Source organism: Neodiprion pinetum, chromosome 4, assembly GCF_021155775.2.
Source record: "Neodiprion pinetum isolate iyNeoPine1 chromosome 4, iyNeoPine1.2, whole genome shotgun sequence".
NCBI lineage: Eukaryota > Metazoa > Arthropoda > Insecta > Hymenoptera > Diprionidae > Neodiprion > Neodiprion pinetum.
This window is the reverse complement of record NC_060235.2, coordinates 41,699,670-41,726,832: the sequence shown is the minus strand read 5'-3', so window position 1 is coordinate 41,726,832 and position 27,163 is coordinate 41,699,670. Positions and strand designations below refer to the sequence as shown.

General features: G+C 39.8%; 3 protein-coding genes and 1 long non-coding RNA gene across 11 annotated transcripts in view; 2 read left to right on the top strand and 2 right to left on the bottom strand.

Moving 5' to 3' along the window:
• Nucleotides 1-27,163, top strand: part of LOC124217630 (pleckstrin homology domain-containing family G member 5) — a 168,235-nt gene that overhangs the window by 86,494 nt on the left and 54,578 nt on the right. The window lies entirely within an intron of this gene.
• LOC124217636 (uncharacterized) lies at nucleotides 1,386-4,245 on the top strand. The gene is made up of 2 exons (XR_006882873.2): nucleotides 1,386-3,136; nucleotides 3,637-4,245. It is a non-coding gene; the product is annotated as an uncharacterized lncRNA (long non-coding RNA).
• Nucleotides 13,958-15,916, bottom strand: LOC124217634 (27 kDa hemolymph glycoprotein-like). The gene is made up of 4 exons (XM_046623525.2): nucleotides 15,755-15,916; nucleotides 14,989-15,450; nucleotides 14,436-14,601; nucleotides 13,958-14,325 (listed from the first exon to the last, which is right to left on the bottom strand). The coding sequence occupies exons 1-4, from the start codon at nucleotides 15,795-15,797 to the stop codon at nucleotides 14,172-14,174; spliced, it is 825 nt and encodes a 274-aa protein (XP_046479481.1). The 5' UTR covers nucleotides 15,798-15,916; the 3' UTR covers nucleotides 13,958-14,171.
• On the bottom strand, nucleotides 22,982-24,978 carry LOC124217635 (27 kDa hemolymph glycoprotein-like). Its single transcript, XM_046623526.2, has 4 exons — nucleotides 24,805-24,978; nucleotides 24,038-24,499; nucleotides 23,488-23,650; nucleotides 22,982-23,377 (listed from the first exon to the last, which is right to left on the bottom strand). The coding sequence occupies exons 1-4, from the start codon at nucleotides 24,845-24,847 to the stop codon at nucleotides 23,224-23,226; spliced, it is 822 nt and encodes a 273-aa protein (XP_046479482.1). The 5' UTR covers nucleotides 24,848-24,978; the 3' UTR covers nucleotides 22,982-23,223.

The window sequence follows — 27,163 nt, the reverse complement described above, 5'->3', positions numbered from 1 at the left end:
TATAATCCACACAGAGGTCAAGATATCCGAACCTGACGGCTAGCAGTTTCAACGAAGATACAGCTTTGACCTGTGCTATTATCAAAGTACAGGGCATCGGATTAACAGCCAAGTCAATGTTCGTTTGATCTCCGGCAACATCACCCGATGTCGCCAAAGTTCTTTCTCGTACATTCGAATTAAAACGTTTTCTGTCATATCGCTACGCATAAACTATACGTAAAATATGCAGTTAGTGTCGACGGTGCGAGTTTTACGAAATGTCAGACTTATGGATTGCAAATCACAGAGACGCAGAATCGTGTTACTCCACAACATTTCACGTGAAATGCATGTACTTGTGTTCTTCGATCGAGGTATGAATTGTCACTCTGAGACTTACGATGCTGAGCAGAAACTTGGATGATTGATTTTAAATGCTTTCCTGGGTCAAGTTCTGAATAATGTTTGTTTTCCTTACGGTCTTCAATGTTCGTTTCCGGTTTCATTCATGTAATAAACACCACTGTGTAGCGAAAGGTATTGCAACGCACTTCGGGCTGACATTTGAGATTTTCTCTGCGATAAATTCATGTTTTCATAATTTCTTCATCAGTTCACATCAATGATAAAGTGTCAATGAGATAATCGTCGTATAAAGCTTGGTAAGCTTTTTAAATCTCCACGACTGGAGAATCCTGCGATATAGGAACTCACGGCCTCAGTATTGCCCTTGAATGGTAGCCTTTGCATTGATGTACAATTCGAGTAGGAAATGTATTTCGGGTTCAGTCGATGAAAAGTAGATTATTTACTTTATGCTCTACTCGACCGCAGAATTAACTTATTCAACCTCAAAAGCGCGATGAAAGTGGTATGTTTCTCCCTAACAAGGAGAGTGTCAAACTTGGGAATCACAGATTTCCATCACTTTTATATATATTGTAGGGCAGGGTCCCCTCAATAAATATATAAAGCGGCAAGACGCCATTCGTTTTTATTATTGAGAAATTTCAACTCAAAGTTCTATATGTAACTTAAGTAGAAGGAACCTTTTTACCGGTTGCAGCAATAGTTCCGTGGCGTAGCGGTAACGCTCTTGCTTACTGAGCGACTTTATTTTTGATAATATTGATTACTTTGTTATTATAATTATTACAAATCCTATGTTTATCATTTTTTGTATTTTTTCCTAACTTAAAAATAAAAAAATAATTTATAGGAATATTAATTATTAATTATTTATTTTTCTATTAAATAATTTACAAAAAAAACAAAAAAAGTACCTCTAACGGAACTTGAACAGCCGTTCGGTCCCTCAGTAAGCAAGAGCGTTACCGCTACGTCACGGAACTATTGCTGCAACCGGTAAAAAGGTTCCTTCTACTTAAGTTACATACCCAGTAAACATGAGCCGGTTAAAATGTGGTTGAAGAAACGTTAAGGTCGTATAATTATGGTATAGGTAGAAAATATTACCGTGTTCGATATACGGTAATTTTTCAGTAAAATATTAATCGTTGTCTCTCCACAAATATTATACGATTTTCATTACACGTACATTTAAACAACGGTTTCTAGACTAATAATCAACGTTTTGTTTACTAGTTCAATTGCTAATTTAAATTCGTTAAAAACCGGTATATTTATAGATATTAAAATACAAATTTTCTACGTTTCATCGTCAACGTTTTGTTGTGGTAAGCGAGATTCGTAGTATAAACGTGTGGTAAAACCGTTTATATTTCTAGTCTTATGAACAGTTAATATACATGTTTTATTCCTTCACCGGTAACACAAGTTTAACGTTTAATTCACTGCTTTTCTACAACATTTAAACAACGGTTTCTAGACTAATAATCAACGTTTTGTTTACTAGCTCAATTGTCAATTTAAATTCGTTAAAAATCGGTATATTTGTAGGTATTAAAATACAAAATTTCTGCGTTCCATCATCAACGTTTTATTGTGGTAAGCGAGATCCGTAGTATAAACGTGTGGTAAAATCCATTATATTTCTAGTCTCATGAACAGCTAATATACATATTTTATTCCTTCACCAGTAACACAAGTTTAACGTTTCGTATAGTTACCATACCTTGCCAATATGTTCTCATTAATTGTTTAATAATTAAGTCAATACACTTTTGATCTACTGATCACATGTAATACGTGAAAATTACGTCGTACATAGACTTGTCATATCGATACACAGAATTATATACCTACTCGGGCCGAAACGTAAACAAGATTTGTTTCGTACCTTTCTGACCTTCATATCCAAGAATACTACCCTTTTCAACATAGTGAGGGCAGGAATCAACTTTTACATCATTTACTTACATATTGCGATGTTTGAATTTGGAACTATAATCATTATATTCAAGTTTTTCTCATGTTAGCAGTGACTAAAATTCAACGTTTTGTTATCCTCCTCAGCACGTTTTTCTGATTACCTTAAATTTTGTAAACAACTGGTCATTCGATTTCCAATCTTTTTTTTCATTCGATAAACTAGTAAGTATCATCAAAAATATGAAAAAATTCAGGTGACATAACACTAGAAGTGATAATTTTATTCTACGTAATATTGTAAAGTAGAACAATATGTTACCTCCATTTTTTCAAATTCTTTTCCTTGTGTTATTGTTAATTCCCTAACATAGGAAAAAAAGTTGAAAAATCGATGAACAGATTTTTTTACAAAGGTCACCAAGAAATTACGTAGTTGAGCATATAAGTGCATCCCTTCGCGGCGTCTTTATTAATTGTAAAACATACGTTTTCCTATACCATAATGTATATATTGGAATAACCCATGCTAGGAAAGCGAGTGGCCGTAGATGAAGCTCGTGTACCATGGATGTTACATATACGTATAATGAGCGCATGTATCAAACGACAAGCGGTCGCGAAGAATCGAGAATGTCCGAGCGTGAAATACTCGCGCCTCTTCTTCTGCCTCTGATTGGCTCGCTAGGTCAGCGTGTTGTAACTCGTACGGTTCCTGCACGCTGAGAGCCGAGGACGACGCGTCAGAATGCCCCCCCCCCACCGTTCGCGAAGGCTCTCAGCTCACGCGATCAGTGAATCAGTCTAATTTGACCAACTTCCGAGGTCAGTGCACGTCCGTGTTTATGTGAGCCTTCATAAGCTGGTAAGTACAAATGTATTTTCTATTTGGAAAAATTTATCACGATGATTCAATACAGACGAAAATGACAATACAGGCGTAAATAACCTGACAATAAAAAGAAGAAACAAATACTTTGTGATTGCGTCGTACTTGCTTTTGAACGTCGCCGAAAGGATGTCGGCACAATAGAATTGCTTGTAGATAATGCTATAAGAAGCATGTCTATGGTATGGAATATATACTGATTGCAAATAGAAGCCGCAGATATTTATTGTTAGCTTCATTCTTACTTGTGCAGGCATCGTTTTTCTTTTATAAGGTTATCCAGTGAAATAGATCGCTAACACATACGTATCATGTACGAATGAACGATCATTTAGTGGCTGCATCTTTTCCCAATAAACACACAGTGGTTGAAATGATATATAATAGACCTGTCAAGACACGTTGAGAGAACGTTGAAATGGCACATAAAGATTATTCTACCTAGAATACAGGTGTTAAATACTATGTATTTTCAGGTATTTGACGGATTAGCAGTGATATCGAGGAAGTGAATGCTCCAGCTGCGGTCGAATAATAATTAAAACTTATGCGTACTGCGTACCTAGACAACGCTTTCTATAGCGTCTGTGTTCTTTTTTGAAATAATGTGCCAATACTTTTTATTATTTTACTTTGTCAGGATTGTGATTTTTTACCTAGTCCCGAGATGAAAGTTAACAATTTTCCTCGTTAGGGTATAATCATTGTATGATTATTTTGTTTCATGTTTTATTTGTTATCAAACCTCTTGTATCGGATATAAGTTTTTGTTTGTTCATGTTCACTTAATTTTACTATTTGCTATACTTCTATACTCTTGTGAGTACATCTGTACAATTGAGGTATGCGTATATGTAAAAGACTGTATGTTTATTTATACATCCCAGTCAACATTCACACAGTTACATCGTTGGCATAATAAAATGTCCGCATCAACGATACAGACAAACTGGTATATAAAAAACTACTGTTATGTTTCGGATACATTGTTAAAGCGGATATTTCGATACGTGTGCAATGTAACTATTGTCATTGTTGCCTTGGATGAAAGTACCTTATAATAAATATATATCATGTTTCGCAAAGGTGTGTGCTTTATCTCATTTAGTTGTCCTGTATTTCTCATAAGAATACATAGGTGTGGATGTAAAATAATTAATATCATTTAATTGGTGCAAGTTACCATTACTGAAATAGCTAAGAATGTGAGCGTTGCTGTATCATCTAACCCCTGAGATAAGTCCATATTGACCATACAAGAAGCTTTTAACAGCTTGTGTATTAATATAGTACATGAAAAATTATACCGAAAACATATTCTCAAGTTGGTTGTTACACGTTTATCGGAACCGCGTGATATTCGATTAAGTGTATTCAATTAAACGTATAATAATTGTTTACGGATATCGTTTTTACGTTAAATCAACACACATTAAGTACGTGTATTATTATGAAAAAAATTTTCCAATGAACACGCTTATTAAACGTGTTTGAACCACGAAAAATGGTGGCTATAACAGGTATATATTAAACGTCTACGTTAACATTTAAATTGCGTTCTTTCATACTTGTTTCATTACGTTTCTGAAAACCGTAATTTCGACGTTTACTTCAACCGTGGAATATCCGGATCATAATCACTAACAGAAAACGTTGATGAGCGCAGTAGAAAAAACCTATATCAGGGCGGACATTTTTCACGAGAAAAAACGTATGTGCTGAACGATTATTCAACTATATACAACGTTATTTTTCGACGAATTTCTTACGATTTATTTACCAGCAATGTTTATTGGGTATAGAACTTTGAGTTGAAATTTCTCAATAATAAAAACGAATGGCGTCTTGCCGCTTTATATATTTATTGAGGGGACCCTGCCCTACAATATATATAAAAGTGATGGAAATCTGTGATTCCCAAGTTTGACACTCCCCTTGTAAGACGGATTTGCGGGAAATATGTACCGATTTCAAAAGTCCCAATTTTCAAACTAATATTGCGGCAAAAATTGAGTCGGAAATAAAGTCCCATAATCAACCCAGGAAAAAAACTCGACTTTATTCCCTTGTTACATAGTGTATTATTATTCGACAAAATCAGTATCTCGCATATCTCATGGTGGTAATTTTCATTTTTACTTCTAAATGCAATCGTTTTCGAGGGAGTGACGACAAAATACTGGACTGAGCTTATCTCCTTTATTTTCACTATTCTGCGTCTTTTAATCAATTGTCAGTCCACAATCCGCAGATCCAAAGTTGCCAGAGTTGATAAATATTTCAACACAATTTTGTGATTGACAGTGTACATTGATCATGGAAATTTTTTTGGATCACCAAAAATATCGACGTCACGGTTCAAATTCCAAGAAGCAAGTGAGTCAAGATTGATAAGTCGCGAGGTCCATACCCGCGTATCAGCTGGGGGGTGATAGCTGGGATGGTGAAGTTTGAGGCTTAAGGGGGGGGGGTACGGTTTTGCAGTTACGAAAAATGGAATTTTTTTTTAGCTTATCTTATTTATAAACATTTCAAAAATATATTCCCAAAATTTTAAGTCGATCTGAGCAAAACTCTTGAAGTTATTGTCTAGTTATTCTCCCGCCCTTCAACACTTTAGCTCTGACAGCAGGTATACAGGTTATTTACTTTTATCGTTCTGGTCCATTATTCTGTTTCGAGAATATTTTATTCAGTAAAGACAGGTAAGTAAAGCCATAAAGACATATTTTATTCTTGTCTATACATACTATACACTGCACAATATTTTAAAACGAGAGACGTGCGTCAGTTTGTCGTTGGACGTTCGATCGTGCGCTTGTGATTTTCTCTCAAAACTCCTTTTCCAAAGTCCGTGTTCACTGCCATCTGAAAACTACTTGACCGATTCATTTCAAACATGGTACCCATTTTCCACATATAAAATACCTCCCCCCAACGTGTGGTTGAAATTTTTTTTTTCACATTAAGGGTGTTTCCCACCCACGAAATGGCGGGATTTTTCGTGAAAAATAGCAGTTTACACTTCAGATGGCCGCCAAAAATTTTTGATTGAAAAAAAAAAATAATCAAAGAACGTTGGCGGGAGAATTTGATGATACTTTGACTAAATTCCAATGGTTTTTGGTATCAGATAACTTCCGACCGAGACATAGTGAAGACCGCAAATTGTTCTTTTTCTGAGACGTTCTGGGGCAAGTTCTGTCACCGGCTTGTTTTTGAATATTTCCGCATGAAAAAATTACAGAATATTTTTAAAAGTATACCTAATAATGCGCAAAAGGTTTGACTAAATTTTGCTCAATTCATACTTTTAAAAAAAATTCACAAAAAAATTGGTTTTTTTTTACGCTGAAAACCTTACCCCCCCCCCTTAACGATCTTTCATGAGAGGAATTATCAAGAGACCATTTCTTTGATAACCTTCGCCAAACTTTACGACATCTGTCGTATGATTTTCCGTACAACTTATTCAACACTGACAGAAATATTCTAGGACGCATTTTTCATTTTTAGCATTCACGCCATCACGTCTCGAGTGAAATATTACCATATTTGTTTGAAATAACTAAAATGTTTGACTTTTTGGAACAACGCGCGTGAGAGTAACTACAGGTATACTCTTCAACGAGTGCTGCCTGTCACGTTAATGGAGAAAAAAATGTCAGCGTAGCTACCGGGAGGAAAAACCCGTCAGAATCGTTCGACTCGCTTCGCGATCGGCGGCGCATTCGACCTTGGACGAAATCGGGGTCGTACTATCGGTGGATTTTGCTGGTCGAGTAAACCCGCGCAGTAATGACGGCCGTCCGTGTATCGAAAGCGAATGAATGATTGCCGTGTCGGAATACGCGGGAGATGAGTGTCGATGAAATTGACGGGAGATTTCGTTGGGGCGAGATTCGCGGGGTCGCCAAATAACCCGGCTGTCGAAAATCGTCCTCTCGCAATCATTGCATTACAGACGTCTCAAATACCAAACTCGCACGGTATGATGTTTGTATAGCATGAAAATGACGGGTGCCGATGGAACTCCAGAGCCTGACGCGTCTCCGCTCGTCCTCGCAATTCGTCGCCTTACGCCCGGCGCCGTTCACTCCGAAAAAAAATCTCACCGCCACACTTTAGGCATTTGCACCGTGATTTCTTCACACTCACTTTCAGATTCACGTGTGTATTAGCCAGCCCGGCAACGCGGACGAGACCATGAAACGAACCTTATGATGCCCATCTGGAAATCGAAATCCATGCCGTTCACGTTCCTGATTTGCCGTGAATGGTTCGGGCAAATATCGATGACAGCAATGATCACTTCGTCGAGAGTGAGAGATTTCTTCATCCTTCATTGATATGCTGATCATATGTCTGACAATTTGAACATATTCAAACAACTATACGTGGTTTCACGGATGGACGGACCTAGCTTGCGGTTCATTGCGGCACCGGGTCCTGTTGTTCGGTGTCGAGGTCTTCCGGCGATCGACATGAGAAAAATTTACAAGAGGGGTCGGGCAAGGTTTGATAAAGCTGAATGATGAGCACACGATTATTTGTTTGAACTTATTTTTTCATTGGTACCACACTCGCATACTAAATGCTTTTCGATTCACTTCAACGTAATTCCTAAGACGCAATGGTAAGCGATGAAACTTCGCAGTATTCTCTGCGAGTTGCGCCGTACGAATGACTCGGTGACCGTTTGGCCACCTCGTGATCGCAGCCGACATGTCAATAACTCAAATATATATGTTTGTACCTAAAATGACACTCGGCGAGAGAATTTAAACTGTGATCAAGCTCGGCTAAAGGATTAAGCCTTTTAAAGAGGTATTATAAATTCGACTTCGTCGCAACGCATCTTTATGTGAGTTAAACTTGTCGCAGGATCGAAGAAGATGCAGGGAAGTTATTTTTTGACACATCTTGCGCTAAATGAATGTTACCTTCACAGCGATCTCTGGAATTGTAAAAACATACTGCTGCGCACTGTGTATTTACCGGATTTTAATCGATGGAAACAAACGCTGCGCTAAGGAGCGAAGGTGATGCTCGGATTACTAACATCGGTTACAATAGGTTATATCAGCTTTTCTTTGTGTACCAATACCACTTTTGTCAGATCTTATGGCGAACTTACCACACTTGTGTCAAAAATAGTACACGTAACTCGTGCGTGCAGGTATCACCTACTTCCCGTACTTGTCATGTAATGTACTATTATGGGACATGAATATGAGTATCGAAAATACAGAACAGAATGCGATTTTTGGACAGAAAACTGGTACGTACATTATTGTTTTTACGTCAAACAAATGCATTAGAATATCGATAATGAAGTAATTGGGTGAAGTTTAACTATCGGTACCAAAATCTAGCGACAAAAAACGCTGGGTAGTCACTATCCGTACTTTGACCATATTCGGACAAGCAGCCCCGAGAAATCGGTCACACAATTATATTGCAATCTGGTTACTGTTGAAATCACTTTTCACATTGTCACCGCCATCGCGTCCAACACCATTGGCCTCTACAGTCGCTGATGTATGTGCATTCAGTAAGTTTTTACAGCCTGTTATCTCTTTGTAATAATTCCTGACATCGCTCAGAAGGTTGAAAGACTTTGGCTGCTCGCAACTTTGAAACTGCTGGAGAACGCAGGTGTGAATTGAATCCATGCGCCTGTTTAACGAATAATACGATATTCTACAATTATGCGATTAAATTATTACCGAAGTATATGCTGGATATCGTTCGGTCACAAACTGACAGTATAGATACATGTGCAAATGTAACCCACCTGCATTTTTCCAAGTCCACAGTATACGTTGACGGGACACTCCACGGTAGGCCAATCCTATCAACGGCGGTATTGTTGTCAGACGATCCATGGACAGGCTGAGTTACTCGAGTACAATTTTCTATAGCCTCGCTCTTGTTTGCTATACAATCAGCGGCATGATCCCTTCAAAATGCTGGAAATTAGTACATTACGATACGAGTGCGCAAAGTAGGTCGTTCCCGCACGAGCAACGGTGACGACGGGCGACGGTGAAGTTATTCGCAGTTTGGAACACGTGACAAACCTTAGCGAATTCTTTCTGATCGTTTAGTGGCCGAAAGAGGTTCAGTACATCATCTGGCACTGTTTCGTTTACCATTGACTTTACAGAGTTCTGAAAGTCTCGCACTGCTGCGGAGGCATTACCGAAGGCGAAGGGTCCACCATTTTTCTCACACTTATCTCTCACGGCTTGTCTCACGCTTTCATCCATAAAAGTTAAGGGGTCCACGGCGTTATTCTTGATATAAGTTCGAAAGCATAGCAGAATGAAACCCAAATCGATTTTACCCCCTGTTCGAGCCATGCTGGAGGTTACAGATCCTGTCAAGGAAATAAGCGTTTACTTAAACTACAAATTCAAAACATGACTGTCAACTGATTGGAATAGAGAGGCTGCCGGCAAATCATTCTTGGGGCTCAAGATAAGAATCGACGAAATTTTACCGGCTCATTTAATATTTTAAGACTTCTTGAGGGGATTATTTGTGCCGGAATTAATATAGATAAGGCAACTCACCAACGGCGAAAATATATGCTAGTGTATTAAGAATCTTCATTTTGACAAAATTGGTCAAGGTGTTCAGCACTTTTGTCTAGTAAATTAACGGGAGCGGCTTGCGCAGTTAGGTTAAACTTTCAATTAACGTCGCTGCTTCACGCTGCTTCGTTGATCAAACTCGAGACGGTTTTTATATGTTGCTTTTTATCTCCGTGCAAGTGACCCAAAACCGCAGTTCAATGATGATACCTTGTTAATCGAAATAGTTCTGCTATTCAATTTCAAGCTACTGAGGACTGACATAATCGCTATTACGAGTTATTACGATTTTGCGGCTCGAGATGTTTACGGTTTTAACCACTAACTGATGTCATCGTCAAATATTTCCTACATATTTCTTTTCCTCCTGAGATCAACGTGCACATACGAAATTGTCAATTTTCACAACAATCTTTGATCATTCATCATTACCTTTGGTTCTACCCATGAAGAGTAACAGTCATTTGACGGTGATGAAGAAATTACAGACTTCATTTATCTCAGAGCGCGACGTGTCGCGCGAATGGAGACAAATAACAGTGAAGATCCCCTTGTGAAAAATCCGTGAGACTCGTCGAGCTCACTCAGTGATCGGTGACTGATTTGACCCTGGACGAAACGAGGCTCATAATTTCAGTGAACTTTGCTAGAAAATATAGGAGCAGCGAATATGGCAACTCGGTCTTCAAGAGAGAATGAATGATTGCCGTGTCGGAATACGCAGGAGAAAAGTGTCGATAAAATTGACGGGAGATTTCGTTGAGGCGAGATTCAGAGAGAGAGAGAGAGAGAAAAGCGTTTATTGAAAATGTCCTGGAGCAATGTGCCCCCTAAGGCCAACACAAATGCGCTGAACATGTACAGCTCTCTATGAAAAAAAAAAAACAAAAAATAAAATAAAATAAAATAGAATAAAATAAAATAAAATAAAAATAGAATGAAATGAAATATAAATAAAATAAAGTGTTATATAAACATACAACAATATATAGAAAATATTTAAATCAAATTTGCGCTTATTGAATAGAATTAAACAGTATTACTGGCCAAATATTCCCTAAGTTTTAGCCTAAAGACATTTACGGAAGATGATTCGCGAATTGAGGTAGGCAATGTGTTCCAGAGGACACAAGCCGATACAAGAAACGATCTTTGGTATACAGTACGGGGTCACCAAATAACCCGGCCGCCGAAATCTGTCCTCCCGCAATTATTACATCACCGTTATTTGAAATACGAAATTGGCACGGTGTAATATTTGAATTGCATGAAAATGACGGGTGCCGATCGAACTCCAGAAAGTGCTTCGAAGCCAGGTTCTCGTGAGTCGTGTGATGGATCTTCTGGTAGCGTCATCGCGTCACTGAGGTGGCGAAGACACAGTCTTATGCTTATTTTGCATTTCCTCTGAATCTGCCATTCCATTTCCGCCGACTTTGGTTGGAATTTTCGTACCTACACGCTCACAATCTATCACACGGACACGTACGGGTATTGTATTAGTCATAACAACGATCATGATCGCAGACCGCTGGAGTAGAGGATAATAATTATCAGACTAATTGTTGAGGGGGAACATTTACACGTGAAGGGTTCAAAAATTCCGGCTCAGGAAGAAGTGGGCCAACACTCAGCCACGAATTTAACGCGAGGGATGAACCCGGTGATTCGAACTACCGTAACGTCGGTGAAATCTTTCTCTCCGATAAGGCGGAAAGAAATTAGAATGCTTTTTCTCCCAATCGCCTTGCGCTCGTGAGCCGCGGTACGAGGATATCCACGGTGTGATTCAGGGTCCTGGATGTGGAGTCTGTGGAATCAAACGGCCGGCCTTCCAAGACGTGATAAAATAAATTTATTCATCCGTGAGACTCGCGTTTATTAATATTTCAAAGCTGTCAATCATTGTAACGGATTCGCTGTTCGTCGTATGATCGCGAATTCGCACAAATATAATTTACAATGTATTTTGATGTGAGTTGAAATTATTGTAGGAAACAGGACTAGAACAGAGAAATTATTTTAAAGGATTCTGAATTCGAGTACGGAAGAAAAAGAAATAAAATGGGGTTTCCACAGAAAAAAAAACTATGCATTTTGATCTCGCAATCGCTTTATGGTTGATAATTTATTTTTTCTTCATGTAGAATATACAACACACTGCGATCATTTTCATTGCAAAACCTTGGTGAATTTTCAATCCCCCGACGACTATGGTATGGTCGATGAATTCCCAAAGCTCAAAATAATCTGTAAAGTTCACAAATGACTACTGATATTCAATTTGTGTTTACCAAATCGACTATTTAATTAATTTCTTAGGCGGTTGAAAAGCCCGGCTTATATTTGTTTCAAGTTATTCATCAAATTTGACCGAAGCGATAACAGATTGACGAACGAGTCAGCCGACAGTGGAATAAGCTTCATACTTAAGCAAAACTTGTTGCCGGCCTTGACAACGCATCGCTGAAATGAAAATGTAAGTAATTGAAAAATCGTGTCAAGTTTCGTATAACGCTGCAGTTTCATTCCGAGTACTAACGCAGCGACGAGAGAATTAAATCACAAATCTGACCGCTCTGATCTGAAAACCGATATTCCGTGTATTCGCATCCATATTTGGCGCAACGGCCCGCGGATTATATGTAGTTGGAAAGACGTTCGGGCAGCCGCGAAATATCGACGCGCGAGTCTTGTCGCGGGTTCATTCGGTCGGATTCTCTGGCTGACGCGACTGACGGCGGAATTCGCACAACAGCGGGTGCGTTACGAGCACTTGATTTCGCCTCGAAACCGGATTTGACGCCGGATCTGCAGAGCAGAGAACAGTCCGAGTTATTTGTCGGCTTCCTGTATATCCTCCCCTGTCTCTCTCTCTCTCTCTCTCTCTCGCCCTTGATTATACACACTCGACCGCCAAATCTTTTCTACCTTCTTCCTCTTAAGTTATCCCGAGGATTTCTCTACCGACCCCTCGATCCGGAATAAGCGACTCACAATCGCCTCCAAGATTTGAGTTTTGAAAATATACTCTGTCAGAAGAGTCTTGTATTTTCGTATTCATATTTTTTCAGTTATCATATCTTGTGTCTAGTTTTTTGGACTGAATTAGAAATACTTGCTTTCATGTAGGGACCACATTCAAATGTATAAAATGAAATGTTTCATTCTATACGTCTCGAATTGTATTCTCACTACCAAGATTCGGTCATCAGAATTTGAAGCTACTCTTTGAAAAGACTTCAAATATTTTTTATATCGAAACTTTTACCATACACGAATACACACGCTTTTAAGAAATGTGTCTCGCTTAGTCGTTTGTTTCACACGATTCATTTCGCCGCTGCACTCCGATTCGCACGCGATGTACGCATACTTGTCTGTACCTACGATGTTTTACACGGTTTCTTTTTTATTTTTTCTCTCTTCCTATATCACGCATCGGTCTGCAAGACAGCGAATATACCTATGTATAGTGTATAATATTGACCCGAGGCTTCATCGAGGGTGAAGAAAATCGACCTGTTCGTGATTTGCGAGTTTTCGATATTTGCCAAGGAATACAAAAACGGCGGTAAACGGCGGGTAACAATATCAAGTCTGCGTGAATCGTCTTACCAGGGTTAAGAACTAGAAGTTGGGCCGTTCAGCCGGCTCAGATTCCGAAGGTGAATCTGCGACTGGACGTGCGGAGAATTCTTTCCAGCTTCGAAAAGCGCAAGATATTCACGTCAGGCGATTCGCATCTGGTGCATTTCACGCAAAATGTAGTCGACGTACAGGCTTTCACCGATTTTCTTATAGATACTTTTTCCTCGACTTTCATAATGAATTGTTCGCTGCTTGTAAAATTTTCTTATGTTTAATATCTATTCACTGTATCATGCTGATTTTAATTGACATTCGACTCAACGTGAAATGGAAAATTAACTCTAGAATTCAGAGTCAGCCCCCCATCCGTTATATGGCCTCTCAATTAACGGATCGTTTTTTAATGAGGGATGTGAACTTTACGTCATAAACTATACCACGGAATTCAAATGACGAAATTCCGTCGAAGAGACACGTCACGTCGGTTTTAACTCACTGCTTCTCGTCTGGGTTATTCCTGCTATCTCGGTCGTAACGCGCATCCTGCTCTTCGTCTCAAAATGATCAAGGGATTTTTCACGGTAAGATTCATGGCGAATATCGATCGTCAGAAAATAATTGATATTTATCATACATTATCCGTTGTGTATATACATATACATACACATAGACGGTTTAATAAAGTATTCCACAAGATTCGAAGCCCATCGATCAAAATATCACTTTGCGTGTTCTGCATACTGCACTAATTCTACATTGAAAATCTTGCGAAATGGGGAAGGTCCCACCTTCCTCCTACAGCCTTTGCAGTCATCTTATCCTCAGGCCGCAGAGGATGCTTCGGCATTGAGTATGTTTTCACAGCCTGTTGCTTTTTCGACAGCATCATATACAGAAGTCGTCACAGTGGCAGGTTGCGGTTGTTCGCATTCACTCAATTTTTCGAGCGTGCAGATTTTGGCCGTTCGAATATTCCTGTTGGTCGATTAATGATAATGATAAGTCATTTTTGAGCAAAACTTTCACTGCAGCATATGCTGCTGGAGTATAGTATAACGGCAACAATTTTCTGATCTTTCACTTACTTGCATTCGTTCAGGCTTGGGTAGGATGGTTCATAAGACCATGGAGCACCAGCAATCCGTGCGCCGTCAGTGAGGACGATGGAATTATTGCGGGGCGGCATTTGTACCGAACAGTTTCTGGGATAATGGTGAACGAAACACTCAAATCCACGAGCCGTGTAAAATGCTTGGATAAAAAAAGACAACGTTATGTGAATTTACAAGAGGTTGAACAATTTGAAAACGTTGAAACCTGGTGGATTTGCATAATCGTTTTTCGCCTTTTCAATTTTCATATCTAAACCTCCGGTGGCGTATCTTCAAGATTTATTCCGCATTTACGGGAACGAATTTCACGGAGCCGTAGGTTCGGAACCAACCAAGAAGTAGTATTTTTCATGTACATTTTTACATTTTTCGGTTTCCAAGACGATAGTAGAGTCGGTTTATTGCTAGATTAATACACACTATAGCGAGCAGTTTAGTTTCATAACTACGTGCATATGTTTGTGAGGGTATTTCGATATCCACAAAAAAGATCCATGCATACTATATGTGTAGTGAATAAACTTACAAATGAGGTTACTTCCGTTGTTCCCGCAGACGGAATCCGCAGCTGCAAATCTCATGTTGTACATGATGTTGGCAGTCGCGCGTTCCGCTTCGTCCAGACAAGGTCTGACTGAATTTAGAGCTAGCCTCGTCGAGTTCAACACAGTCATATACGTGTCACAAAGTCTCGGTATCTGTTCCTGCCCGTTCCATGATTCTAAGCCGACAAGCAGAACCTGATTCACAGTGTCGTTGACCAAGGAATCTATCGAATTTTGCAGGCTCAGCAGGCTTTCCTTGGCATCGTCGAATGCCTTTGGTCCACCATTCTTCTTGCACTTGTCGATTACAGCTTGCTTGACGGCCTCATCATAATTATTCAAATGGTATAAACGAAGGGCTTCCAGCATGTCGATGTAAAATTGTGCAAGCATCTCTGGATGTAGTGTATCTCTCGGTTTAGTAGCCTCGGAACATAAGATTCCTGTAACAGAGTGGAAGCGTATAGGAACGAAAGCAAAACATGGTCTACGAAATGAAAGTGAATCACAGGTGAAGGTGAAACAACAACCAAATATTGGAACGGATTATTTTACGAGCTAGTGAAAAATCACGAAGTGTTGACAGCTTCAACGAATAGTATTCAACAGATTAGATGCTAGAACCGTCAGTCACTTGATTCTGCGATGCTCAAAACTTTCTCGCACAGTTATACGTCGAAGTTGCGGCTAAATTCGATCGAGTTTAAGTCTACTTGTCTTGCCGTATAGTTTCACAAGTTGGCTTACCAGCAATCAGGTGAACGAATAAAAATGCAACGAAAATCTTCATTGTGACAACCAGAAGTAAGACTCTTGACTACGCCTCACGAATTCAGTACTGAAACGCACGTCGTTACGAATCTTAATAACCGAGACCAACTTCTTCTGTAGTCGAACTGTAGTCAATAACGAACTTTGAATTGAAGAGTAACCAGCTTTTATACATACACGCTAATCGTATAATCCACACAGAGGTCAAGATATCCAAACCTGACGGCTAGCAGTTTTAACGAAGATACAGGTTTGACATGTGCTATTATCAAAGTACAGGGCATCGGATTAACAGCCAAGTCAATGTTCGTTTGATCTCCGGCAACATCACCCGATGTCGCCAAAGTTCTTTCTCGTACATTCGAATTAAAACGTTTTCTGTCTTATCGCTACGCGTAAACTATACGTAAAATATGCAGTTAGTGTCGGCGGTGCGTGTTTTACGAAATGTCAGACTTGTGGATTGCGAATCACAGAGACGCAGAATCGTGTTACTCTACAACATTTCACGTGAAATGCATGTACTTGTGTTCTTCGATCGAGGTATGAATTGTCACTCTGAGACTTACGATGCTGAGCAGAAACTTGGATGATTGATTTTAAATGCTTTCCTGGGTCAAGTTCTGAATAATGTTTGTTTTCCTCACGGTCTTCAATGTTCGTTTCCGGTTTCATTCATGTGACAAACACCACTGCGTAGCGAAAGATATTGCAGCCCACTTCGGGCTGACATTTGAGATTTTCTCTGCGATAAATTCATGTTTTGATAATTTCTTCATCAGTTCACATCAATGATGAAGTGTCAATGAGATAATCGTCGTATCAAGCTTGGTAAGCTTTTTAAATCTCCACGACTGGAGAATCCTGCGATATAGGAACTCACGGCCCTAGTATTGTCCTTGAATGGTAGCCTTTGCATTGATGTACAATTCGAGTAGAAAATGTATTTCGGGTTCAGTCGATGAAAAGTAGATTACCAACTTTATGCTCTACTTGACCATAGAATTAACTTATTTGACCTCAAAAGCGCGATGAAAGTGGTATGTTTCTCCCTAAGACGGATTTGCGGGAAATATGTACCGAATTCAAACGTCCCAATTTTCAAACAAATATTGCGGCAAAAATTAAGTCGGAAATAAAGTCCCATATTCAACCCAGGAAAAAAACTCGACTTTATTCCCTTGTTGCATAGTGTATTATTATTCGACAAAATCAGTATCTCGCATATCTCATGATGGTAATATTCATTTTCACTTCTAAATGCAATCGTTTTCGAGGGAGTGACGACAAAGTTCTGGACTGAGCTTATCTCCTTTATTTTCACTATTCTGCGTCTTTTAATCAATTGTCAGTCCACAATCCGCAGATCCAAAGTTGCCAGAGTTGACAAATATTTCAACACAATTTTGTGATCGACAGTGTACATTGATCATGGAAATTTTTTTGGATCCCCACAAATATCGACGTCACGGTTCAAATTCCAAGAAGCAAGTGAGTCAAGATTGATAAGTCGCGAGGTTCATACCCGCGTATCAGTTGGGGGGTGATAGCTGGGATGGTGAAGTCTTAAGCTTAAGGGGGGGGGGGGGGGGGTACGGTTTTGCACTTTTCAAAAATCGACTCAATATTTTATTCAGTAAAGACAGGTAAGTAAAGCCATAAAGACATATTTTATTCTTGTATGTATATATTATACACTGTACAATATTTTAAAACGAGAGACGATCGTCAGTTTGTCGTTGTACGTTCGATCGTGCGCTTGTGATTTTCTCTCAAAACTCCTTTTTCAAAGTCCGTGTTCACTGCCATTTGAATACTACTTGACCGATTCATTTCAAACTTGGTACACATTTTATTTATATAAAGTACCCCCCCCCCCCCCCCCCCCCCGCCCCCACGTGTAGTTTCAATTTTTTTTTTCACATTAACGGGGTTTCCCACCCACAAAATGGCGGAATTTTTAGTGAAAAATAGCAGTTCACACTTTAGATGGCCGCCAAATATTTTTGGATAAAAAAAAAAAAAATAATCAAAGAACGATGGGGGGAGGATTTGATGATACTTTGACTGAATTCTAATGGTTTTTGATATCAGATAATTTCCGACCGAGATATAGTGAAGACCGCAAATTGTTTTTTCTCTGAGACGTTCTGGGGCAAGTTCTGTCACCGGCTTGTTCTTGAATATTTCCGCATGAAAAAATTACAGAATATTCTTAAAAGTATACTCAATAATGCACAAAAGGTTTGACTAAATTTTGCTCAATCCACACTGTTAAAAAAAATTCACAAAAAAATTGGTTTTTTTTACGCTGAAAACCTCACCCCCCCCCCCCCCCCCCCCCCCCCCCCCCCCTTACGATCTTTCATGAGAGGAATTATCAAGAGACCATTTTTTTGATAACCTTCGCCAAACTTTACGATATCTGTCGTATGATTTTCCGTACAACTTATTCAACACTGACAGAAATATTCTAGGACGCATTTTTCATTTTTAGCATTCACGCCATCACGTCTCGAGTGAAATATTACCATATTTGTTTGAAATAACTAAAATGTTTGACTTTTTGGAACAACGCGCGTGAGAGTAACTACAGGTATACTCTTCAACGAGTGCTGCCTGTCACGTTAATGGAGAAAAAAATGTCAGCGTAGCTACCGGGAGGAAAAACCCGCCAGAATCGTTCGACTCGCTTCGCGATCGGCGGCGCATTCGACCTTGGACGAAATCGGGGTCGTACTATCGGTGGATTTTGCTGGTCGAGTAAACCCGCGCAGTAATGACGGCCGTCCGTGTATCGAAAGCGAATGAATGATTGCCGTGTCGGAATACGCGGGAGATGAGTGTCGATGAAATTGACGGGAGATTTCGTTGGGGCGAGATTCGCGGGGTCGCCGAATAACCCGGCTGTCGAAAATCGTCCTCTCGCAATCATTGCATTACAGACGTCTCAAATACCAAACTCGCACGGTATGATGTTTGTATTGCGTGAAAATGACGGGTGCCGATGGAACTCCAGAACCTGTTACGAGTTCACTCACCCTCGCAATTCATTACAAAGAAATCTCCAGGCCTCACTTCTACTTACAATAAGTATTGAATATCCTCTAACATTTCTATGGATCTGCAAGTGCTTAGAAGCCAGGTTCTCGTGAGTCGTGTGATGGATCTTTTGGTAGCGTCATCGCGTCACTGAGGTGGCGAAGACACATTCTTATGCTTATTTTGCGTTTCCTCTGAATCTGCCATTCCATTTCCGCCAACTTTGGTTGGAATTTTCGTACCTACACGCTCACAATCTATCACACGGACACGTACGGGTATTGTATTAGTCATAACAACGATCATGATCGCAGACCGCTGGAGTAGAGGATAATAATTATCAGACTAATTGTTGAGGGGGAACATTTACACGTGAAGGGTTCAAAAATTCCGGCTCAGGAAGAAGTGGGCCAACTCTCAGCCACGAATTTAACGCGAGGGATGAACCCGGTGATTCGAACTACCGTAACGTCGGTGAAATCTTTCTCTCCGATAAGGCGGAAAGAAATTAGAATGCTTTTTCTCCCAATCGCCTTGCGCTCGTGAGCCGCGGTACGAGGATATCCACGGTGTGATTCAGGGTCCTGGATGTGGAGTCTGTGGAATGAAACGGCCGGCCTTCCAAGACTTGATAAAATAAATTTATTCATCCGTGAGACTCGCGTTTATTAATATTTCAAAGCTGTCAATCATTGTAACGGATTCGCCGTTCGTCGTATGATCGCGAATTCGCACAAATATAATTTACAGTGTATTTTGATGTGAGTTGAAATTATTGTAGGAAACAGGACTAGAACAGAGAAATTATTTTAAAGGATTCTGAATTCGAGTACGGAAAAAAAAGAAATAAAATGCGGTTTCCACAGAAAAAAAACTATGCATTTTGATCTCGCAATCGCTTTATGGTTGATAATTTATTTTTTTTTCATGTAGAATATACAACACACTGCGATCACTTTCGTTGCAAAATCTTGGTGAATTTTCAATCCCCCGACAACTATGGTATGGTCGATGAATTCCCAAAGCTCAAAATAATCTGTAAAGTTCACAAATGACTACTGATATTCAATTTGTGTTTACCAAATCGAATATTTAATTAATTTCTTAGGCGGTTGAAAAGCCCGGCTTATATTTGTTTCAAGTTATTCATCAAATTTGACCGAAGCGATAACAGATTGACGAACGAGTCAGCCGACAGTGGAATAAGCTTCATACTTAAGCAAAACTTGTTGCCGGCCTTGACAACGCATCGCTGAAATGAAAATGTAAGTAATTGAAAAATCGTGTCAAGTTTCGTATAACGCTGCAGTTTCATTCCGAGTACTAACGCAGCGACGAGAGAATTAAATCACAAATCTGACCGCTCTGATCTGAAAACCGATATTCCGTGTATTCGCATCCATATTTGGCGCAACGGCCCGCGGATTATAGTTGGAAAGACGTTCGGGCAGCCGCAAAATATCGACGCGCGAGTCTTGTCGCGGGTTCATTCGGTCGGATTCTCTGGCTGACGCGACTGACGGCGGAATTCGCACAACAGCGGGTGCGTTACAAGCACTCTCTCCCTCCCCAAAAAACTCCCCGTCGCTTGACGTTTTCAAGCCTACGCTCCATCACTATCTCCTGGCAGCAGAATCGGGCTCTTCCGTAATATCTAGGCTGTGACTGGCAGCGGCCGTAGAGCAGGAAACTTCGCAGCGTGGACTAACTATCAATTATCTGGTTTTCGTCTATCCACTGTTGTTCTATTTTACAATCTATGTCTATTTCCGTTTTACTATGTTATACTTTTATTCTCATTGTTACTCTTAATTTTATTACTATTTGTAATTTATTATATATATTTTCTTGTACTACCTATTCTTATCCTGTATCTATCTAATTGTGCACCGTTGTTTTATTTCTACCGTCGGTTCTTTAAACTATAAACCATTCATCATTTTCAACGATTACGAACTCTAGTCTGTATATCTATTATTAGTTAGCTATCTATTTACTTTATCTTTCTGGTCCGTTGGTCAGTAATATATTATATCCTTTTTATTGTGTTATACTTTTGTTATGTTATACTACTATGACTGGATCTATTGTACAATCCGGTTCTCGTATTCTATGTCTCTACCTATGCATCAAAATTACCTGCATCGATCTTTGAAGTTCCTCCACTGATCGCCTTTTTGTTTGCCCTAAAGCCCAAGCGGGTCATGGCATAATAAACTCGATCCATCTATCTATCTATCTCTCCCCCTCGATGATACTCGCTCGGCGGCCGAATATTTTCTACCTTCTTTCTCTTAAGTTGTTCAGCGCCTGAGCGTCGTTTTGTGCCCGTCTCATTGCGATCTCCGTGCGAGCCGCGCTCGAACGATTCGTCTCCGCAGGGATGCCAAATCTCGCGTAGATGAGGAGGCGAGCGCGCATCACGCATTTTTTAAAACAGTCCAGTTATGTCGTCCGTCTAGTGACGATCGTGAGTGACGCCGTGCGTTCTCTCGTACCACGCCCAAAAGACGAGAGGCCCAAATATACTCTCATATACGTTCGCTCCTCGGAGTGAGGCAAACGCAAATCATACGAAATTCGATCGAATCGAATAAAACAAAAATCGCAGTACGAAACGCACTCGAGATCGCGGTGGCATGGGCCAAACGGGCTGTAACCGGCATATACCCATTCATATACACAATCGACACATGCTTTTATACGTTTACAAATACACGTTCATACTTCGTGGGTTTTTATGCCGCAAGGCTTTTCCCACAAGAACCAATAAACATTTATAATTCGATGGCTCAAACGCGAGAGTTTTTTATTCAAGAAAACCTCAACCTCTATCCTTCACACTAATAAAAAAAGGTTCAATTCAAAACTACGAGGCAACTTCGCCTGTGGAGAAGATTCGACTATACACAAGTTACCCTGGGAATTTCTTTACCGACCCCTCGATCTGTAATGAGCGACTCACAATCGCCTCCAAGATTGCGGTTTTGAAATTATACTCTGTTAGAAGAGTCTAGTATTCATAGTTTCGTATTCATATCTTTTCACTTATCATATCTTGTGTCTAGTTTTTTGGACTGAATTCGAAATACTTGCTGTGATGTAGGGACCATATTCAAATGTATGAAATGAAATGTTTCATTCTATACGTCTCGAATTGTATTCTCACTACCAAGATTCGGTCATCAGAATTTAAAGCTACTCTTTGAAAAGACTTCAAATATTTATATCGAAACTTTTACCATACACGAATACACACGCTTTTGAGAAATGTGTCTCGCTTAGTCGTTTGTTTCACACGATTCATTTCTCCGCTGCACTCCGATTGGCACGCGATGTACGCATACTTGTCTGTACCTACGATGTTTTACACGGTTTCTTTTTTATTTTTTCTCTCTTCCTATATCACGCATCGGTCTGCAAGACAGCGAATATACCTATGTATAGTATATAATATTGACCCGAGGCTTCATCGAGGGTGTAAAAAATCGACCTGTTCGTGATTTGCGAGTTTTCGATATTTGCCAAGGAATACAAAAAAGGCGGCAAAAGGCGGGTATCAATAGCAAGTCTGCGTGGATCGTCTTACCAGGGTTGAGAACTAGAAGTTGGGCCGTTCAGCCGGCTCAGATTCCGAAGGTGAATCTGCGACTGGACGTGCGGAGAATTCTTACCAGCTTCGAAAAGCGCAAGATATTCACGTCAGGCGATTCGCATCTGGTGCATTTCATGCAAACTGTAGTCGACGTTGAGGCTTTCACCGATTTTCTTATACATACTTTTTCCCGATTTTCATGAAAAATTGTTCGCTGCTTGTGAAATTTTCTTATGTTTAATACCTATTCACTGTATCATGTTGATTTTAATTGACATTCGACTCAACGTAAAATGGAAAATGAGCTCTAGAATTCAGAGTCAGCCCCCCATCCGTTTTATGGCCTCTCAATTAATGGATCGTTTTTTGATGAGGGATATGAACTTTACGTCATAAACTATACCAAGGAATTCAAATGACGAAATTCCGTCAAAGACACACGTCATGTCGGTTTTAACTCACTGCTTCTCGTCTGGGTCATTCCTGCTTTCTCGGTCGTAACGCGCATCCTGCTCTTCGTCTCAAAATGATCGAGGGATGTTTCAGGGTAAGATTCATGGCGAATATCGATCGTCAGAAAATAATTGATATTTATCATACATTATCCGTTGAGGTCCTATCATATGTATATATATATATTCCTTTACATACACATAGACGGTTTGATAAAGTATTCCACAAGATTCGAAGCCCATCGATCAAACTATCACTTTGCGTGTTCTGCATACTGCACTAAATCTATATTGAAAATCTTGCGAAATGTGGAAGGTCCCACCTTCCTCCTACAGCCTTTGCAGTCATCTCATCCTCAGGCCGCAGAGGATGCTTCGGCATTAAGTATGTTTTCACAGCCTGATGCTTTTTCAGCAGCATCAAATACAGAATTCATCAAATTGGCAGGTTCCGGTTGTTCGCATCCACTCAATCTTTCGACCGTGCAGATTTTGAGCGTCCGAATACTCCTGTTGGTCGATTTATGATAATGATCAGTCAATTTTGAGCAAAACTTTCACTGCAGCATATGCTGCTGGAGTATAATATAACGGCAACAATTTTCTGATCCTTCACTTACCTGCAATCGTTCAGGCTTGGGTGGGATGATACGTAAGACCATGGAGCACCAGCAATCCGGACGCCGTCGGTGAAGACGGTATTATCGGGGGGCGGCATTTGTACCGAACATCTTCTCCGAGGAAGGTTAGCGATACACTCAAATCCACGAGCCGTGTAAAATGCTTGGACAAAAACAGACAATATTATACAAATTTACAACAGGTTAAATAATTCAAAAACGTTGAAATCTGGTGGATTTGCATAATCGTTTTTCGCCTTCTCAATTTTTATATTTAAACCTTTGGTGGCGTACCTTCAAGAATAATTCTGCATCCACGCGAATGAATTTCACGGAGCCGTAGCTTCGGAACCAAACAAGAAGTGGTATTTTTCATGCACACTTTTACATTTTTCGGTTTCCAAGACGAAAGTAGAGTCGGTTTATTGCTAGATTAGTACACTCTATAACGAGCACTTCAGTTTTATAACTACGTGCATATGTTTATGAGGGCATTTCGATATCCACAAAAAAGATCCATGCATACGATATGTGTAGTAAATAAACTTACAAATAAGGTTACTTCCGTTGTTCCCGCAGAAGAAATCCCCAGCCACAAATCTCATGTTGTACATGATGTTGGCAGCCGCGCGTTCCGCTTCGTCCAGACAAGGTCTGACTGAATTTAGAGCTGGCTTCGTCTGGTTCAAGACAGTCATATACGTGTCACAAAGTCTCGGTATCTGTTCCTGCGCGTTCCATGATTCTGAGCCGACAAGCTGAACCTGATTCACAGTGTCGTTGATCAAGGAATCTATTGAATTTTGCAGGCTCAGCAGGCTTTCCTTGGCATCGTCGAATGCCTTTGGTCCACCATTCTTCTTGCACTTGTCGATTACGGCTTGCTTGACGGCCTCATCAAAATCATTCAAATGGTATAAACGAAGGGCTCTCAGCATGTCGATGTACGATTCCACAAGAATCTCTGGATGTAGTGCATTTTTTGGTTTGGTAGCCTCGGAACATAAGATTCCTGTAACAGAGTGAAAGCGTATAGGAACGAAAGCAAAACATGGTCTACGAAATGAAAGTGAATCACAGGTGAAGGTGAAACAACAACCAAATATTGGAACGACGTATTTTACTAGCTAGTGGAAAATCACGAATGTTGATAACTTAAACTTGAATAGTATTCAATAGATTAGATGCTAGAACCGTCAGTCACTTGATTCCGAGATGCTCAAAACTATATCGCACAGTTATACGTCAAAGTTAAAGCTAAATTCGATCGAGTTCAAGTCTGCTTGTCTTGCCGTATAGTTTCACAAGTTGGCTTACCAGCAATCAGGTGAACGAATAAAAATGCAACGAAAATCTTCATTGTGACAACCAGAAGTAAGACTCTTGACTACGCCTCACGAATTCAGTACTGAAACTCACGTCGTTACGAATCTTAATAACCGAGACCAACTTCTTCTGTGGTCGAACTGTAGTCAATAACGAACTTTGAATTGAAGAGTAACCAGCTTTTATACGCACACGCTAATCGTATAATCCACACAGACGTCAAGATATCCAAACCTGACGGCTAGCAGTTTCAACGAAGATACAGCTTTGACCTGTGCTATTATCAAAGTACAGGGCATCGGATTAACAGCCAAGTCAATGTTCGTTTGATCTCCGGCAACATCACCCGATGTGGCCAAAGTTCTTTCTCGTACATTCGAATTAAAACGTTTTCTGTTTTATCGCTACACGTAAACTATACGTAAAATATGCAGTTAGTGTCGGCGGTGCGAGTTTTACGAAATGTCAGACTTGTGGATTGCGAATCACAGAGACGCAGAATCGTGTTACTCCACAACATTTCACGTGAAATGCATGTACTCGAGTTCTTCGATCGAGGTATGAATTGTCACTCCGAGACTTACGATGCTGAGCAGAAACTTGGATCATTGATTTTAAATGCTTTCCTGGGTCAAGTTCTGGATAATGTTTGTGTTCCTCACGGTCTTCAATGTTCGTTTCCGGTTTCATTCATGTGACGAACACCACTGCGCAGCGAAAGGTATTGCAGCGCACTTCGGGCTGACATATGAGATTTTCTCTGCGATAAATTCATGTTTTGATAATTTCTTCATCAGTTCACATCAATGATGAAGTGTCAATGAGATGATCGTCGTATAAAGCTTGGTAAGCTTTTTAAATCTCCACGACTGGAGAATCCTGCTATGTAGGAACTCACGGCCTTAGTATTGTCCTTGAATGGTAGCCTTTGCATTGATGTACAATTCGAGCAGAAAATGTATTTCCGGTTCAGTCGATGAAAAGTAGATTACCAACTTTATGCTCTACTTGACCATAGAATTAACTTATTTGACCTCAAAAGCGCGATGAAAATGGTATGTTTCTCCCTAAGACGGATTTGCGGGAAATATGTACCGAATTCAAAAGTCCCAATTTTCAAACAAATATTGCGGCAAAAATTGAGTCGGAAATAAAGTCCCATAATCAACCCAGGAAAAAAACTCGACTTTATTCCCTTGTTACATAGTGTATTATTATTCGACAAAATCAGTATCTCGCATATCTCATGGTGGTAATTTTCATTTTCACTTCTAAATGCAATCGTTTTCGAGGGAGTGACGACAAAATACTGGACTGAGCTTATCTCCTTTATTTTCACTATTCTGCGTCTTTTAATCAATTGTCAGTCCACAATCCGCAGATCCAAAGTTGCCAGAGTTGACAAATATTTCAACACAATTTTGTGATTGACAGTGTACATTGATCATGGAAATTTTTTTGGATCCCCACAAATATTGACGTCACGGTTCAAATTCCAAGAAGCAAGTGCGTCAAGATTGATAAGTCGCGAGGTTAATACCCGCGTATCAGTTGGGGGGTGATAGCTGGGATGGTGAAGTCTTAGGCTTGAGGGGGGGGGGTACGGTTTTGCACTTTTGAAAAATCGACTAAATATTTTATTTAGTATAGACAGGTAAGTAAAGCCATAAAGACATATTTCATTCTTGTATGTATGTATTATACACTGTACAATATTTTAAACGAGAGACGATCGTCAGTTTGTCGTTGTACGTTCGATCGTGCGCTTGTGATTTTCTCTCAAAACTACTTTTTCAAAGTCCGTGTTCATCGCCATTTGAAAACTACTTGACCGATTCATTTCAAACTTGGTACACATTTTCTACATATAAAATACCTCCCCCCAACGTGTAGTTGAAATTTTTTTTTTCACATCAAGGGGGTTTCCCACCCACGAAATGGCGGGATTTTTCGTGAAAACTAGCAGTTTACACTTTAGATGGCCGCCAAAAATTTTTGAATGATGAAAAACAATAATCAAAGAACGTTGGGGGGAGGATTTGATGATATTTTGACTAAATTCTAATGGTTTTTGATATAGGATAACTTCCGACCGAGACATAGTGAAGACCGCAAATTGTTCTTTTTCTGAGACGTACTGGGGCAAGTTCTGTCACCGGCTTGTTTTTGAATATTTCCGCATCAAGAAATTACAGAACATTTTTAAAAGTATACCTAACAATGCGCAAAAGGTTTGACTAAATTTTGCTCAATCCATACTTTTAAAAAAAATTCACTAAAAAATTGGTTTTTTTACGCTGAAAACCTTACCCCCTCCTCCTTAACGATCTTTCGTGAGAGGAATTATGAA

Excerpts from the sequence above, each read along its gene's own strand:
- LOC124217634 (XM_046623525.2), bottom strand. The coding sequence starts at position 15,797 with ATGAAGATTTTCGTTGCATTTTTATTCGTTCACCTGATTGCTG. Across the intron at positions 15,451-15,754 it reads ATTCGTTCACCTGATTGCTG|GAATCTTATGTTCCGAGGCT; the intron begins GTAAGCCAACTT and ends ACTCTGTTACAG. Across the intron at positions 14,602-14,988 it reads CAACGGAAGTAACCTCATTT|CATTTTACACGGCTCGTGGA; the intron begins GTAAGTTTATTC and ends TTTTTATCCAAG.
- LOC124217635 (XM_046623526.2), bottom strand. The coding sequence starts at position 24,847 with ATGAAGATTTTCGTTGCATTTTTATTCGTTCACCTGATTGCTG. Across the intron at positions 24,500-24,804 it reads ATTCGTTCACCTGATTGCTG|GAATCTTATGTTCCGAGGCT; the intron begins GTAAGCCAACTT and ends ACTCTGTTACAG. Across the intron at positions 23,651-24,037 it reads CAACGGAAGTAACCTTATTT|CATTTTACACGGCTCGTGGA; the intron begins GTAAGTTTATTT and ends TTTTTGTCCAAG.